This window comes from Littorina saxatilis, linkage group LG1, assembly GCF_037325665.1.
Source record: "Littorina saxatilis isolate snail1 linkage group LG1, US_GU_Lsax_2.0, whole genome shotgun sequence".
In the NCBI taxonomy this organism is placed as follows: Eukaryota; Metazoa; Mollusca; class Gastropoda; order Littorinimorpha; family Littorinidae; genus Littorina; species Littorina saxatilis.
The window spans coordinates 3,343,546-3,360,880 of NC_090245.1; the positions used below are offsets into that span (position 1 = coordinate 3,343,546).

General features: G+C 39.7%; 1 protein-coding gene across 1 annotated transcript; it reads right to left on the reverse strand.

Annotated features, from left to right (window-relative positions):
- Positions 1–862: 862 nt before the first annotated feature.
- Positions 863–17,315, reverse strand: LOC138959463 (transmembrane protein 143-like). Its single transcript, XM_070330965.1, has 6 exons — positions 17,221–17,315; positions 16,330–16,526; positions 15,535–15,694; positions 13,626–13,817; positions 10,580–11,207; positions 863–3,823 (listed from the first exon to the last, which is right to left on the reverse strand). Exons 1-6 carry the CDS (start codon positions 17,287–17,289, stop codon positions 3,507–3,509), a joined length of 1,563 nt encoding a protein of 520 aa, XP_070187066.1. The 5' UTR covers positions 17,290–17,315; the 3' UTR covers positions 863–3,506.
- Between the last annotated feature and the right edge of the window lie 20 nt (positions 17,316–17,335).

Below are 17,335 nucleotides of genomic sequence, written 5' to 3' on the forward strand. Positions count from 1 at the left end.
GCCCATATTAATTTTATGAAAAAGCTGCAAAATTGTGTCCTACAAAGTCAAACTGTCGTTTAACTACCACCCAGTATTTATTTCTACGGCCCAGTAATTATTTATTTTCTCCCGGTATTCATGCAAGTCCTGCGAAAGGCCGGCAGCTACCAGTGTTGGTTATTTTTAGAATAGGAGATTCCCTATGCTTGCTCTTCTCTGCGCACGCGTTACCGGTGTTTCCGCCGGCGTGTCAGTTTCAAAGTCAATAGCAACAACCCAAACAAACGGAATTAAATAAAAGCACGAGTAGACATTTTTTTTAACCTCAGTTGCATGCAGGTGGCTGCTATCGTTATTTTTTTTGCCTTCTCTCACGTTTTTTGTTTTTTTTTCAAGCGGGGAGCATCCTTCTTCGTTGGTCTTTTTCTTTTCTCAATCAAATGTTTACATGTTTAAATTAACAAACTTTATCAATAAACTAATATCATATATCATGTTAACCGAAGATTTAAAAAAACTCATTCCTGCCTAAAATTAATTTTTAAAATCAATTTTAATATTACAACGTACTCTCTTGCACATGAAGAAAATAAACAAAAATAAACAAATGACAAAGACTGAAAAAAAATAGTACGACCAGATGGCGATTTGAACTCGACACAATCACGTATCAGGCAAATGCGATAACCGTTCGGCCACGGTATCAGATGACAAATTCTCGACACTGTAATGCATTAAAGAAGACGCTAGCACGCTTTTGTCACAAAGCCAGTATGATCGAGCATCGGTTGAAATCTTACGCGAGCAGTATCTCAAGCAGACCAAAATTTCAAACCACACATTCAAAATATAATAAAATACCTACGAGCAAACGAACATCACACTCAGGTAGTAATTTTACTTCTGACTTTCAATAAGCGTCTATCTGACCATGCATCAATGTTTACAACTGTGCAGTCTCTCTACAAACAAGCATGAAAAACACGTCAGTTTCAAGTACTGGGGTGATAACATTACCACATGTAAACACAAACTCCTGTTTATCGACATCCTCCATACAAACATAATCCAGATTCAGCACACACACACACAAAACACACACAAACAAAACACACACACCACACACACACGACACACAAAACATACACACACACAAAACACACACATCACACACACACACAAACACACACACACAAATCCACAAAAACAGATGTATACTGTCGTTGTTCTCCAGAAGGTATACGCTGACTCTTTATGCATACATCAACACTGACATGTCACAGGTAATAGGAAATAAATATCACAAACACGATGATTCCATTTTACATGGAAACACACTCACAACATTAGCTGACACAATACAAGACCCTAGCTACTCTATACTCAAAACACACACACTGGTAAAAAAATTTTTGTTCACGCATTCTACAAGTCTTTTGTGTCAACTGATATTGAGGTCATGGTAAACTTTGCGATCTATGGCAGACAATAGCACAAGGAGACTCCAAGTTATTCACCTTTGAACCAAACAACATAAATTAATTTATTAAATTTTTTTAAACTCACTAATTAGAAAGAGACAAAACTGAGAATGAACACGAAAAGATACAGAAAGAGATACAGAACCATAAATTAACAACAACTGAAAGAGAAAAATGGGAATTATAGCCTTAAGGTTGCCTTACTAATGCTTCTAATTCAATGGAAAGAAACTGTACAACATAATAAGCTGAAAATTATTCTGAGTAAGTGTGTTTCTTGCATTCACCCTCTTCCAAAAATATGTATCCTACACAACTAACACACAAAAATCATATCTTACATTTTCAGTTTTGCATATTCATGTCCACATTAATTGCACTCATTCTTAAACTTTAAAGCCACTTGAATAATGTCACTAAACATTCTTTTTCTTCACTCATAGTCACAATCTAGAAGCTACCAACACAGAAAAACAGGCACAACCCATACAGCTTAGCTACAAAACCAGCACACATAATTCACACTGGCAAATACGAAAACTTTCATAAACACATAATTCACACTGGCAAATACGCTAACTTTCATAAACTTACTATGCAAGCACAAAAAGCAGGCAAAGTCAATCAAGCGGAACTAGTATGGGTAATCAGCGTGTTTGTGAGGTACGTGTACTAGATTTCACACTCTAGTCACACTGCACTAAAGTTTTTCTGTACACAGTACTGTACAAATATGCGTGTGGTGATGATCGATTATGTACATGCTTTATTATAACGACTAATTACATCACATCCAACAGGTTTTTTTGTCAAATTTCTGTGCTAGATATACATGGCTTCTAAAGCCTTTCAGAAAGTTGAAGTAATGAACAGATCATGTATATTAGTGTCATCCTGTGCAAAGAAGATGCACTATGATAATTAATGTCTCAGTGCCAAGGGCATCAGATAACTGCTTGAATTTCTTCATGTTATGCAGTTCATAAGTACGCTGTTTCATGCCTTTTAAATACAAGAATGTGAACAGAAAAGAGAACAGAAGAAGCACACGGGTGCCAATAGGGGGTTCTCGAAAGAGATCAGTCTTTTTCATGCTGCATGTAGCACTCTTTTCATGTTCAAAGATCATCTTTCTGACTTTTAGATGTGCAGTCTTTAGTTTATTCAACATGCAACGTGAAAAAATTCAACACGTATAGAATATTCCACAGAGTCTATGCCATAGTGCAGCACACTTGTCTTAAACATAGCTGAAGGATTTTTCAAGTTACATGCTATTTTACTTTTAAATCCAAAGCGCAACTAGCAAGGCATCACCGAGATCAGTCATATTTCTTTATTTGCATTCTTCCTTGTAGCACGCATAAATGTGTAACTTCTCTTCATGTATTATTCTTAACGCCTTTTTTCTGCATGTTTTCAAGCCAAAACTGATGTACAACAAGGTTGCAAATAAATCTTAACCTTATCAATACTTTTTAAACTGACTGAGATTTTACTTTTCTACTATTTCCTGCCACATTCTAACTGCGATCAGTCAGTACTTGTATACATGTCAATTAAATCAAAAAGAAGGAATCAAAAAAAGAGTTTATAAGAAGAAAAAACGAGAAAAAAACACAGCCCCCGTTCCGCATTTATTCTAAATTGAGGACAAAAACAGAATTGTTCCTCTATCAACACACAGCATCATAATTATCATCATGACAGAGGAGAAAAGACATTTCATCTTTCTGGTTAAATAAAATGTTTCTCTGTTCCCATCCCACAAAATCTTTTGGCAAAAATAAACTACATGTAAACTTTTTGTTTTTAAAGAAGACAAAGAGATGAAGAAAGAGACGCAACAAAGTAGACCATACAGCCTTATCATGGAACGGTATCATACCTCTCCAGTTGCCTCAAAATAGTAAGTAAGTTCTGTTACTCTTCAGTATCACACAAACGCCTCATCATCAGTTCCTGCCCTTGGATTGAAGAGAGTCAAGTTAAAGTGGCAGTGTCTATGATCATCACATGCACACCTAAGGCTACGAGCGGCTCTCAAAACCAGCCGTATCGCTTGGTTCTCTTCTCCTCTTCTTTGTATTCATGCTCAGTCTCCAAGTACTCGTCTCTGTCGTAACCTTCCGGAAGGTCAGCTTCCATGGAGCGTGCGATCAGCGACTGAGGGGTGATGGGAAGGCAGTTAATGGAGGCCTCTAGCGGAAGAACGTGAAGTTTTTCATTGGTTTCGCTGAGGATGCCAAATTTCTTGAGAAGCCTGATTGCCTCCGATGATTCAAACTCGATGTGAACGCCGGTCTTTTGGGTGATCCAATTCTGTATCTTGATCTCCACGGCAGCATCCGTCAGGCCTCCTGGAGAAAAGATATGAGAAGACATAGTGTGCAGCCAGTTGCAGAAAATGGAAGAGGAAAAATCAAACTACAGAGCAGAGGGGAGACAACTACAGAGCAGAGGGGAGACAACTACAGAGCAGAGGGGAGACAACTACAGAGCAGAGGGGAGACAACTAACAAAAGCAGCCGACACTGACGCTGTGTCAGGCGTAAGTCACTGTCAGAAAGTCAACACGTCAAGTGAGAGGTTTGTGCTTTTTGTTTTGTACTTCTTTACACAAGGGTAACAATTTGTATGGTTGTCCAACTGTTTGAATAATGGGCTGTGGCAGAAAGGGCAAATGGCTAATATATTCCAAATATCAAACCTTAAAAAAACATACAACTCCATAACTAAACTAACCGTAAATAAACACAGGTTAACTGGGGCCGGTTTCATAGGCCAGAAAAACAGTCGGTCAACTGCAGTTGAACGAGTGACAGACCTGTTTATCCACACTTTGACTTCGGTGTACTTTTCACTGAGATTCAGTGTTTTTTTCAAAATATTGAGCGTATTTTGCAACTCACAAGAAACGTTCATGAGCTATTGCTTCAAGGGCAGCAATAGCATTTTCATTTCCGAGGTGTATGTGCCAATGCAAAATGGTATTCCTTACTGGTTAACATGTTAACCGACTGAACGTGTCCACATATGCAACAGCTAGGTCTCCAAAAACATTATGGCAGCAGATACAATCTCATCATATCACGTCTCACGTGATTACATTGACCAATCGTCAAAGCTGGATTTTATCCACTGGGCTATTGCGAGAACAGGTTTGGCAACCTACTTTCGATTTCTTCTTCTTCCATTTAGTGATCACGATCAAACTTGATTTGTTCTACGATCGTCGTTTTTTTTCCTCTCCAAACGTATTGGTCGTATCCTTGGCAACTTTGCGTACAAAATACGGCAAAATCGTATGGGTAAACAGGTCTGGAGTGAAATGCAGTAATCCCACATAATCGGGTTTCATGAAAAGATGTCTGTCGGACGACTTTGCCTCTTCGCGTGGGGAGTTGTACGTTTACAGTGTGACCACCGAGAGTCCATGAACCTGGCTCCAGGACTACACTGGAACCCCGCTTTTAAGACCTAAAACACTGTGTTTATGTGTATATATGTTACAGGCAATCCGTGAAGTTAGGAAATTCGCGTATTTCCTGATTCATTTAGGAAATTCATGTAATTCCTAAACAACTCAGGAAATACATGAATTTCCTAAAATATTTAGGAAATTCACGTATTTCCTAAAATAAAACGCCAACAGTTACATGGATTTCCTGATCTATAAATACACCCAAACGAAGGGCGCCGAATACTTGTGTGAAATACTTTTTTTCCCCGACACGTGAGACTTTTATTATGTACGAACTGTGAACTATTCACGAATTTCCTGAAAATAAGAGACGATTTGTACACGGACTATGAATTTTTTGTCAATCTGCCAGGAAGTTGAACAAGTGTTCACAAGTTAGTGAAATGTGTTGTGTTTACTTTTATTATGCTCGTTTTTTAATCCCAATATGTTCATATTGATCGAGAGTAGTATAATTTTTTGAATAAATGCATTTTTTTAAAACTGTTTCTCCGTGCCATGGAAGTCTTGCGTGTAAAAACAAATGCTGATTCAAGCAGATTTTATTGTGACTGAAACAAGATGGCGCAAGTTTACTTGATGATGATGATTCTTAAAATTTGTTTCACACAGGAACTAGAGCCTATTAGGGACATGAGGTGTTTATGTGCTAAAAAGTTTACTTTGATTATGCTAATTGTTTTAGTCCAATATGTTCATATGATCGAGAGTAGTAAAATTTTTGTGAATAAGTGCATTTTTTAAACTGTGCCATGGAAGTCTCGAGTGTAAAAACAAATGCTGATTTTACTTTTGTACTGCATTTGTTTAAACTGTTTCACCGTGCCATGGAAGTCTCGCGTGTATAAACTAATCCTGATTTAAGCAGATTTTATTGTGCCTGAAGAAAGATGGCACAAGTTTACTTGATGATGATGATTCTTAAACTGTTTGTCCCACAGGAACTAGAGCCTATTAGGGACATGAGGTGTTTATGTGCAAAAAAGTTTACTTTGGTTATGCTAATTGTTTTAGTCCAATATGTTCATATGATCGAGAGTAGTACAATTTTGTTAATAAGTGCATTTTTTAAACTGTTTCCCCGTTTTATCTACTATATAATACTGGTAGGATTTTCGGTGGTTTTTCGATTCCTGTGACCAAACCGCGCGGATTTGTGCCTTCTCCTTCGGTTGCTATGCCAACGTGACCCAGGAAATCGATTCCGCTAGGTCCCGACTTCCAATTTTGTCCACGAACAAAGTTTGAAGAGGTTTGTCTCGCAAATTTGAGCAGACAACAGTGAACTTTGACCTGAACTTTGACATCGCGGCGAAAGAGATCTGTGATTGGTTCTTCTTCAACTTTCGGTTCGACTAAACACGCGACCGCACCTCAGACGAACCTAGCTGTGTGTTTTATTTCTCTACCCCAGACGAACCTAAAATAATAAGAAGATAGATAGATCTGTTTATCTGTTAATGGAACTCCAAAATATTCCATAGATTTGTTTACTAAACAGTTCGAAACATTATCACCTGATAAGTCGCCGTATAACCTTATAGGTTCCAGCGACTAAATATTTTCCCCCGGTTCAACCATAGACATGTACGTCATCATGATCTCCCCTTAATTTGACCGTTATTTTGGCTGTCTTAGTGAAATGGTAAGATATATCTCTATGTTTTTTACATGTAAGTGTTCGGAAAAAATACAGTTATAGCAGCTATGTACAAAAATAAGCAGCATATGCTCTTTTCGCCAAAGTAAAGTCCTTTTTGGCTCACGTAAGTGTAGCCTATGCGATCGTAACTTTGTCTGTCTGTGCGTGCGTGCGTGCGTGCGTGCGTCTGTGCGTGTGTATGTCTGTGGTAGAAACTCTAACATTTGAAGACGTCACATTACATTGACGTCACATTATGACGTAAGAGGGTTAGACGTCACGCGAAGGAAGTACTGACAGTCTCGGTCATTATTATTTTGAGCGCGCCGAGACTAGTTGGCAGTCGTGTCCTTGTAAGTAGGCTACATGCAGACAGACAGATCTAGATCTAGTGTCTCGCTTTCTTGCACAGTTTCACCTATGCTCTTTCTGTGTGTGTGTGTGTGTGTGTGTGTGTGTGTGTGTGTGTGTGTGTGTGTGTGTGACGGAGTGATTGAGTTTGTGTTACTGTTTGTCGATTTCTTACGTGAGCCTTGAAGGCTTCGCCTCTTGTTTCTTCTGGTTTCTTATATGTGTCACAGCACACCGCAAGCTTTTAGGCGAATAGCAAGTGAGTGGTATATATATATCATCAATTTTATAGTAGATAACGGTGTAAAATACTTACCATGTTCATGTCCGTTATACGTTTTCAATATTCCATATGTGTCATTTAATTGTGTGTTGCTTGATGCCATGTATGTATGTGTGTGTGTGTGTGTACATGACTTTAAATAAGCATGGATGGATGTGTGCACTCGATTGTGTGTGTGGACCATGTATATATTTTCTGTTGTCAATTAGATATGTTATACTATGCGTAATGAATCATTAAGTATTTTAGACGTCATACTTTTTTTCGTATCTTCACGATGGCTTTTTACCCGTTTAAATTTTAATGCTTCCAACTTTCAAAGCGCTGCACGGCTGGGAAGAGATGCGCACTTTTATCACTGTTGTTCATGTAGACGTAATCATGGATTCATGCAAACGTCATACCTGCTGTATTTTATTTTGTTTGTTTGTATAGTCGCGTGCGGTCGCGCAGTCTTTTTGGTCAGTTCCGATTACCTCCCATTGATGCGAAAACCTATATGACTGTTTTTTGTTATTTTTCTCTCTGTTAATTCACCAGTGGCTATGTAACATGTGTTATACCTTATAGGTTCCAGCGATTTTTCCCCGGTGCAACCATAGACATGTACGTCATCATGATCTCCCCTTAATTTGACCGTTATTTTGGCTGTCTTAGTGAAATGGTAAGATATATCTCTATGTTTTTTACATGTAAGTGTTCGGAAAAAATACAGTTATAGCAGTTATGTACAAAAATAAGCAGCATATGCTCTTTTCGCCAAAGTAAAGTCCTTTTTTCTTCTGGTTTCTTATATGTGTCACAGCACACCGCAAGCTTTTAGGCGAATAGCAAGTGAGTGGTATATATATATCATCAATTTTATAGTAGGTAACGGTGTAAATTACTTGCCATGTTCATGTCCATTATACGTTTTCCATATTCCATATGTGTCATTTAATTGTGTGTTGCTTGATGCCATGTATGTATGTATGTGTGTGTGTGTGTACATGACTTTAAATAAGCATGGATGGATGTGTGCACTCGATTGTGTGTGTGAACCATGTATATATTTTCTGTTGTCAATGTTGTCAATTAGATATGTTATACTATGCGTTTGAATCATTAAGTATTTTAGACGTCATACTTTTTTTCGTATCTTCACGATGGCTTTTTACCCGTTTAAATTTTAATGCTTCCAACTTTCAAAGCGCTGCACGGCTGGGAAGAGATGCGCACTTTTATCACTGTTGTTCATGTAGACGTAATCATGGATTCATGCAAACGTCATACCTGCTGTATTTTATTTTGTTTGTTTGTATAGTCGCGTGCGGTCGCGCAGTCTTTTTGGTCAGTTCCGATTACCTCCCATTGATGCGAAAACCTATATAAGAAGATAGATAGATCTGTTTATCTGTTAATGGAACTCCAAAATATTCCATAGATTTGTTTACTTAATTTTTAAAAGATAAGTTCGAAACATTATCACCTGATAAGTCGCCGTATAACCTTATAGGTTCCAGCGACTAAATATTTTCCCCCGCTGCAACCATAGACATGTACGTCATCATGATCTCCCCTTAATTTGACCGTTATTTTGGCTGTCTTAGTGAAATGGTAAGATATATCTCTATGTTTTTTACATGTAAGTGTTCGGAAAAAATACAGTTATAGCAGTTATGTACAAAAATAAGCAGCATATGCTCTTTTCGCCAAAGTAAAGTCCTTTTTTCTTCTGGTTTCTTATATGTGTCACAGCACACTGCAAGCTTTTAGGCGAATAGCAAGTGAGTGGTATATATATATCATCAATTTTATAGTAGGTAACGGTGTAAATTACTTGCCATGTTCATGTCCATTATACGTTTTCCATATTCCATATGTGTCATTTAATTGTGTGTTGCTTGATGCCATGTATGTATGTATGTGTGTGTGTGTGTGTACATGACTTTAAATAAGCATGGATGTGTGCACTCGATTGTGTGTGTGAACCATGTATATATTTTCTGTTGTCAGTTACATATGTTATACTATGCGTTTGAATCATTAAGTATTTTACACGTCATACTTTTTTTCGTATCTTCACGATGGCTTTTTACCCGTTTAAATTTTAATGCTTCCAACTTTCAAAGCGCTGCACGGCTGGGAAGAGATGCGCACTTTTATCACTGTTGTTCATGTAGACGTAATCATGGATTCATGCAAACGCCATACCTGCTGTATTTTATTTTGTTTGTTTGTATAGTCGCGTGCGGTCGCGCAGTCTTTTTGGTCAGTTCCGATTACCTCCCATTGATGCGAAAACCTATATGACTGTTTTTTGTTATTTTTCTCTCTGTTAATTCACCAGTGGCTATGTAACATGTGTTACAGAATTGCACCGGTGTAAGGGTTAACATTTTATTTTTCACCAAGAGAATATAATTCATTATATGCGGGATAATGTGCGGGGGGGGGGGGGGGGAGGGGTGCAAACAACATTTTCACAAGCACATAACCAACAAAATGACATCGCATGCGCAGCACGGGTACCACTAGTTAAATTATAATTGAATAAATGTAGCAAAATGAAAGGGACTATTTCTCATTTCTTTACAATTTTCGTGCATCGTTTGGGTGTATTTATAGATTAGGAAATCCATGTAATTGTTGGCGTTTTATTTTAGGAAATACGTGAATTTCCCAACTCTTTTAGGAAATTCATGTATTTCCTAAGCTGTTTAGGAAAAACATGTATTTCCTAAATGAATCAGGAAATACGCGAATTTCCTAACTTCACGGATTGCCTGTAACATATATAAAGGAAATAAAATGTAAAAAAAAACAAAAAAAAACCCAACTTATTTATATGTTTTTGGAATCAGAACATGATGAAGAATAGAATAAAAGTAATTTTGAAAAAAAAAAAAAAAAAAAAAAAAAAAGACCTAAAACAATGTGAGAAAATCAGGTCTTTAGAAGGAGGGAGTCTTAAAATGGGGATACATTTACACAGGTTATCAACACAATATCTGACAAAACACGGTCTTAACTCATTGTCTCCCAGGTCAGATATATCCGTACCCACTCATATGGCTCTATCTGACCAGGTATGGATATATCCGCTCAGACTGTAAGCTTCAGTCGCTTCCTGTAACGTCGATCTAACGCCTGCGTTCCAGCGTGTTGATACACAGTTACTACACAGTTACCACAATTCTGAGTGACCTGCTGCAACACAGCTGGTCTCGGCTAAATAAAAACTTGGTCAACATGGGTGGGGTAGGAAGTGTTAAAAGAAAGGTCTTAAATTGGGTGGGTGTACGATAAGGGCTTTCACTGGGTGGGTGTACAATGAGGGCTTTCACTGTACTCTGGCTCTGCATTACAACACCCACCTAGTTCAGCAGGTATCTGCTGCTTGCTGGCCTTGACCTTAGCGGCGGGGGATCGCTGTGTGAGGAGGAAGGTGTAGACAAGCAGCGCCTCCTTGAAGCTCTCGTCCTCAGCGCGGTCCACCATGGCGGCCAGCAGCCCCCCGTTGTTGGCCAGGTTCTTGAAGTACAGTGTGCGTGACACCTCCACCAGGTAGGCGTTGCGCCGGTTCTTGTACGACGTCCATGCCTGCACCCCGATACCCCCTGTCACCACGGTGACCAGCAACATCCAGTCCAGGTTCATCTGGGCCATGACGGTGACGGCTTTGGCCAGCAGGCCGGTGGTGGCGATGACGATGGAGGCGGAGAGGACGCCCTTGTCCATCTTGTTCATCCGCATCGTGCCGTCGGGAAGCAGCATCTCCAGTCTGTCGACCGGGATCTCCTTGAACGACTTCAGCAACAGTTTGGAGTCTTTCTTGAGGCGAATGGCCACCACCACCCGCTTGTAGTACTCCACGGTCGGGAGGGCGGGCTTGCGCCGAACCAAGTTGAACATCCGCTCCAAAAAGCCCACCTCTGGCGGCGGCTGTTCCCGCCCCAGGACCCAAAAACGTAAAATGTCGTAGCGGTCCAGATTGACACTCACCTGTGGGAATGATAAAAGGTTCACATTTTAGGTCTCTCTCCTGTCTTATTCACATTTGAGTGCAAACTGTTTATACACATGCTTGGTCTTCCTATTTGTAATCCTAAATGTCCTCTTCTTGTCATACAGTGCTACCTGTGATGAAAGGACACCCTTGTGACCAGCCAAACACTGTCCTGAGATCACAGGTGGCCAGTCATGATAGGCATAGTTTGGTCCATGCAATAGACAAAGGGACAACTAAATCTGTCCTTTCATGTTTGAGGTGTTCTCTCACCAGAGGGTCCTCATATCGCAGGTACAGGTACAGGTACAGGTACTCATCTCTTGAAATTGTTTCAAACTTTGTACATTGTAATTGTCAGCCAAATCTCATCTTACACTGTTTTAAGAGCATGTTTACGAGAAAAGCTTGATAATTGTGCTATATTTATTCAATTACATGTATGCAATATTGTTATCTAAAATTATTGAATACAATTATTGAAACCATATCGCAGGTAGAACTGTGAAACACCAAAGATAAACAGCAACCCCTGAGGCCTGATAAACAGCAACCCTGAGGCCTGATAAACAGCAGCCCCTGAGGCCTGATAAACAGCAACCCCTGAGGCCTGATAAACAGCAACCCCTGAGGCCTGATAAACAGCAACCCCTGAGGCCTGATAAACAGCAGCCCCTGAGGCCTGATAAACAGCAACCCCTGAGGCCTGATAAACAGCAACCCCTGAGGCCTGATAAACAGCAACCCCTGAGGCCTGATAAACAGCAACCCCTGAGGCCTGATAAACAGCAACCCCTGAGGCCTGATAAACAGCAACCCCTGAGGCCTGATAAACAGCAACCCCTGATAAAAGGAAACTGCTAATAACAATGTTTGTGTCAGCTGTAGTTTGTAAGACCCTAGCTGTAACTGGTCACCATGGAGAAATTAGGAATTCAAAACACACAGGTGTAAAACAACTATGAGAAATTGGTAGCCTTGGGAATGCATGTTAACAGTTCACTGGGGAGAAGACAATGGTATGCAATTAATTTGTTATCCATCAAGAAAACATTGAGTGAACCCAAAAATAATGTGATTTTCACACACACACACGCACGCACGCACCCACCCACACACACACACACACACACACACACCGATCTATTGTAGCTACTCTAACAATTCACACCTACAAGTGGCACCAATATAAATTAACAAAACTTTAACAAAACAATGTCAAATGCAAGTGTAAACAATATTTCCTCTAACCAAGCAAACTGAAGGAAAAAAACCACTGTTGGCTGTGGTGGGTTGTGGCAAAACGATGAAATAATACTGAAAAGATGTAAACAAAGTTACACACTGAACGCTAACTCTGCATGCCAACATGCATAACCTACATTCACTCTCAAACTGGAGCTCTGAATGTCTAACAACTTGTTGCAATTCTTTGAGCAAAAAGGGTCAGGTGGGGTGGGATCTACTACAAACCAAAAGAAAGAACAACCAATCAAGAGCCAAAGCGATAAACTATGAGATGCAGTTACCAAACATGACTGTCTTTGACATACACACCTAACATTTCCAAAACCCATCAGGGTAAGAAATATATAAATAAAGGTTCTCTGCAAAAAATATAGCCTTAGTTTTCTCTTTGCACAGGCAGCCTTGTCTGGTGACTACATTTTCAAAACAGACCTGGGAACCCCAATGTTGTACTTGGAGTCACACATGCTCAAAAAAATGTCTATTTTCAGTGTACTCCACACAGCCTTTGAACATTCAAGCATGCTGCACAAGCGTTCATTGCACCTTCAACAACACAATTAAACAAATACTACATGTACTTTCTAGATGATGTTCGCGCTGACAGATCATCTGCTCTCTTCTCGTCATGAGATTCAAACTGGCGCTGGTAACATGTTTATCACTAAAGTGGGACTAAGCAATACTGGATTGGCTTTGGGATGTACTTGTGAAGAAAAGTAGTCGAGGAATGTTGATTGTCATACACTGTATTTTTTTTGTAACTAAATATGGTACAAAATACGGTAAAATGATATGGGTTCCCAAGTCTGAGAATACCTGTAAAAGCTGAACAAACCTTGACCTGAAAAGAGGAGGTAAAGGAACGATTTTTTTCTTGAGTTTTTGTTTCTATATATAGATATTAAAATCATTGTTGTCCCCTTTCCTACAAGAAACATCAAACACTTGTTAGTACAAACAATCCTCCATCCTGCAAAAAGGTTACGGGAAAGAACACGGCAAAGAACCAATTAATTTTAAAAATAAGAAAAGAAAGAAAGAAAAAAATAGTGAGTGGGTTGAAATCTGTAGCACATTCCTAAAATCTTCCATTGAAGAGACAAAAATGAAAGCGCACACAGTCACACGCTTTGTATCAAATTAAAAAAAGGTTGCAAACATACCCGAACACCTTTTGACTCGTGCTCAGCCAATAACTTGAGAACTCTGGATTTCTCCAGCTCGTAAAAGTTGGCCTTCTCCATGATATCCTCTACTCGTTGTAGCAGCCAGAATTCATTATCCAATCTTTCTCGCCGTGAATACTTGCGTGACTGAATGGTGTCTTTGTCCGGATTGATGGGATCGAAAAGGCTCTGTGAAAAACACAGCATCATCATCAGCAAACCAATAAAACATAAGGATACAGATAAGATAAGATAAGATGTGGATAAGATTTTATGTATCGATTGGACATTGGATTTCCCTTCTTTGAGCCATGTGACGTCAGAGGCCTACAAAACTTTATAATTTGGTGTTTCAGGTTGACCGAAACTTTAAAGGAACTTCAAAACACACGTCATGCGTGTTTGATTGCATGTGTGTGTGCTGTTCAATGTCAAAACAACAACAAAGTCAGTACATGACGTGTGTTTTGTAGTTCCTTTGAAGTTTCGGTCAACCTGAAACGCCCAAATATGAAGCTTATGTGTTTGATTGCATGTGTGTGTGCACAGGAGTGTGTGTGGGCTCGTTCAATCGTCAAAACAACAACAAAGTCATAGTACCTGAAAGGAATTCGATCGATACATAAATGTTATTTGCGTTTTTGACCAAAATATGACATTTTACACAGATCTCGACAGTCATTGTTCACCTCGACCGCTAGCGCGGTCTCGGAGAACAATGACTGTCTCGATCTGTGTAAAAACTAAAATGTCATATTTTGGTCAAACACGCAAATAACGTATAACATTGTTGTGTGATGGGCGCAGTGGCCCAGTGGATAAGACATAAGTTCAAATCCCGGCCCCGACCGCCTGGTGGGTTAAGGGTGGAGATTTTTCCGATCCCCCAGGTCAACTTATGCGCAGACCTGCTAATGCCTTTGTGTGTACACGCAAGCACAAGACCAAGTGTCACGTAAAAGATCCTGTAATCCATGTCAGAGTTTGGTGAGTTATAGAAACACAAAAATACACAGCATGTTTCTCCCAAAATTGGCGTATGGCTGCTTGAATGGTGGGGTAAAAATGGTCATACACATAAATATCCACTTGTGCAAAAACATGAGTGAACATGGGAGTTTTAGCTCATGAAAAAAGTTGGGCACGTGATATGGATCATTACATACTTTGACACTCACTGGTTCTAACGTGAAAGTCTATATTCACCCTGTGTCGGTCGTCTGAAAAAGGAGGGCGTCGCTTTTTGGAGGTTAGTTACAGTGTAAAAGGCATGCGTGCCCAGAAAGCCGGTCGGCAAATGGAGGGGGTCGTTTTCAGGAGGGGTCTTAATGGGAGGTTCCACTGTATCTACCATCCAGACGGCTCTCTTCAATCAATGTAAGGCCCCCAAAAAAATAGGTGTGGTTACGGTAACATAGCCAAAAAAATAGGGTAGGTAGGTAGGCAATCACTTTTTTTTTTTTTACTTTTTTTTCTAATGTGTACAAATTAAACCTACTTGACAGGGAAATAAGTGTGCGACACGGGCGCTTTCGCTTTCATTGCGTTTTTTGCACTCGGGTTTTTTTTTTTTTTTTTTTTTTTTTTTTGACAAATGTAATAAAAAGTTATAGGTTCGGCCCCTAAAAATAGGGTAGGTCGGGTTACCGTAACCACACCTATTTTGTTTTTAGGCATAAGCAATGGGATGTTTTGAGCTGAAAGTTCCAAGGAAATGAATGAATCTAACATTAAATTGGCTCACTGCACTCAAAGCGCACAACCTGTCGCACATTTACACCTCACGCACGTGCACACTCACAGAGGAATACAAACATTCTCTTTTTCACTCTCTCTTTGCGACAGCCCTTCTCGCGTCCTCACTGACCTTCAGATCAACTGACCTTCATTTCCTGACCCAACTGACCTTCAGATCCTGCAGAATGCCATGATACTTGTTGACGATGGCACTGTCTAACGTCAGAGCAAAGTCCTCAAAATGTTTCTTCTCCTGTTCGTTCAAAAAGTTCTCCTCCTCCACAAGAAAGCGAATAATGGAGCGTCGAGTGATAGGGATGTACCGCTCTCTGTATCAGTTAAGACAGAATATAAACGCAACTATCATAATATCAAATACAAAAAGCAAAAGATTTTCAGAAAACACCAAGAGGAAGCAAAACCTAAGAACCTATGACATTATACACAGACATACATATATATATAGAGACACACAAACACACACACGCACGCATTAAGCAGATCTTCAGGACACTAAATTATTGGTTGAAAAAATACAATTCAGCTAAAAAGGACATGTACCTTACGCAGTCTCAGGCATGGGAATTCCAAAATAGAAAAAACTCTGAAAATAGGCCGAGGTCCAGGGGCCGCCTGGGCCCAGGGGCAGAGCCCCGTTGGGGGCACCAGGGGGACAAAGCCCCCCGGAAGGAAAACGAATGTTAGCATTTTAGACCGATATTTTGATAGTTATCGTGTTAATGCATAGAGAGACAATAGTATACATATATAATCTAATTTACCTTTTTTTTGCCGCGGACAATTTTTTACTTTCGCTGAAACGTAATTTCCTTTTCGAGGAAATCCGCAAAAATCGCGGACAATTCCCATGCCTGAGTCTAAAAAAACTAAATAGTTTATAAATGCAAAATTGAAAACATATGTAACGTTCTCTCTTCCAAAAAAGCGTGAAAGGCCATATTACCTGTACAGATTATCTGTAGATTCTGCCTCTAGCACCTCTGTTTGTACTTTTGTGCTCACTTCTGAGCCACCTGTGGTTGGCGCTGCGTCAGCCTTGATGGCTGTAGAGGCAGCTGTTCGAACAACTTGAAAGACAGTCTGGCGGTGATGCAGCAACTTCAGGCGACACAAACATCGTCTGGTGCTGCCAAGTATTGCCTGAGAATGATTTCAAGAAGACGTTTTATTAACTAAAGTTGAGATACTTACTAATAAATAATAAAACTGACAATAAAGCAGAACACACAAACACATGTGCATGGATGCATGCACATGCACGCACGCACACACACACATACGCACACACACAAACACACTGGTAAGACTATGCTTGTAAACGCTGAAACAAAATTACTAACATATTCTCAATATTCATAGGAAAATATAAAAACATCCCACATCCACACTGTATTTATTACAGTCAGCAACAAAAGCGAATGCCAGTGAGTGTGACACATCTTTTAAAAAACAAACAATCAGCTCTACTAACGTATGAAAGAACTTGACCTCGTAAGGTCCCAGAACTCCTGGCAGATCTTATCGACTTATGCGTGTAGCCTAGTTGTCTGCTGGGAGCAAAACGACATTCAAAATAGTACCGCCTGCGCTGTTAATTGTGAGACTCAAAGATAAAACTAACTCTACAAAAACACACACTTTCTTCTAATCTAACATTTGAACTATGATAGAGAGCCGCAGGAAGTCTCAAGTACGAATCAAGAGCAACTGTTCTGGTTTCGCAGCAGTATATAAGTACATGGGTGTGCCTCGCTACACTATGCCAAAGAGAGAATAATGTCCTATTGCTTGAATTGAACTCATACATTTTCACAAAAAGCACAAAATTACATACCTGGGAAGACACGCATCTCACCACATAAGGCCCAAGAAACCCGGCCTCTCTCAGAAAGGAGGCAGCCATCTTCGGAATAAAAGTCCACAACTCTTCAGTGGGGGGAAACCACAAA

Coding starts and splice junctions, on each gene's coding strand:
- LOC138959463 (XM_070330965.1), bottom strand. CDS start 17,289: ATGGCTGCCTCCTTTCTGAGAGAGGCCGGGTTTCTTGGGCCTTATGTG. Junction 15,695..16,329: donor TCTACAGATAATCTGTACAG/GTAATATGGCCT, acceptor TAACTGATACAG/AGAGCGGTACATCCCTATCA. Junction 13,818..15,534: donor GCATTCTGCAGGATCTGAAG/GTCAGTTGGGTC, acceptor TGTTTTTCACAG/AGCCTTTTCGATCCCATCAA.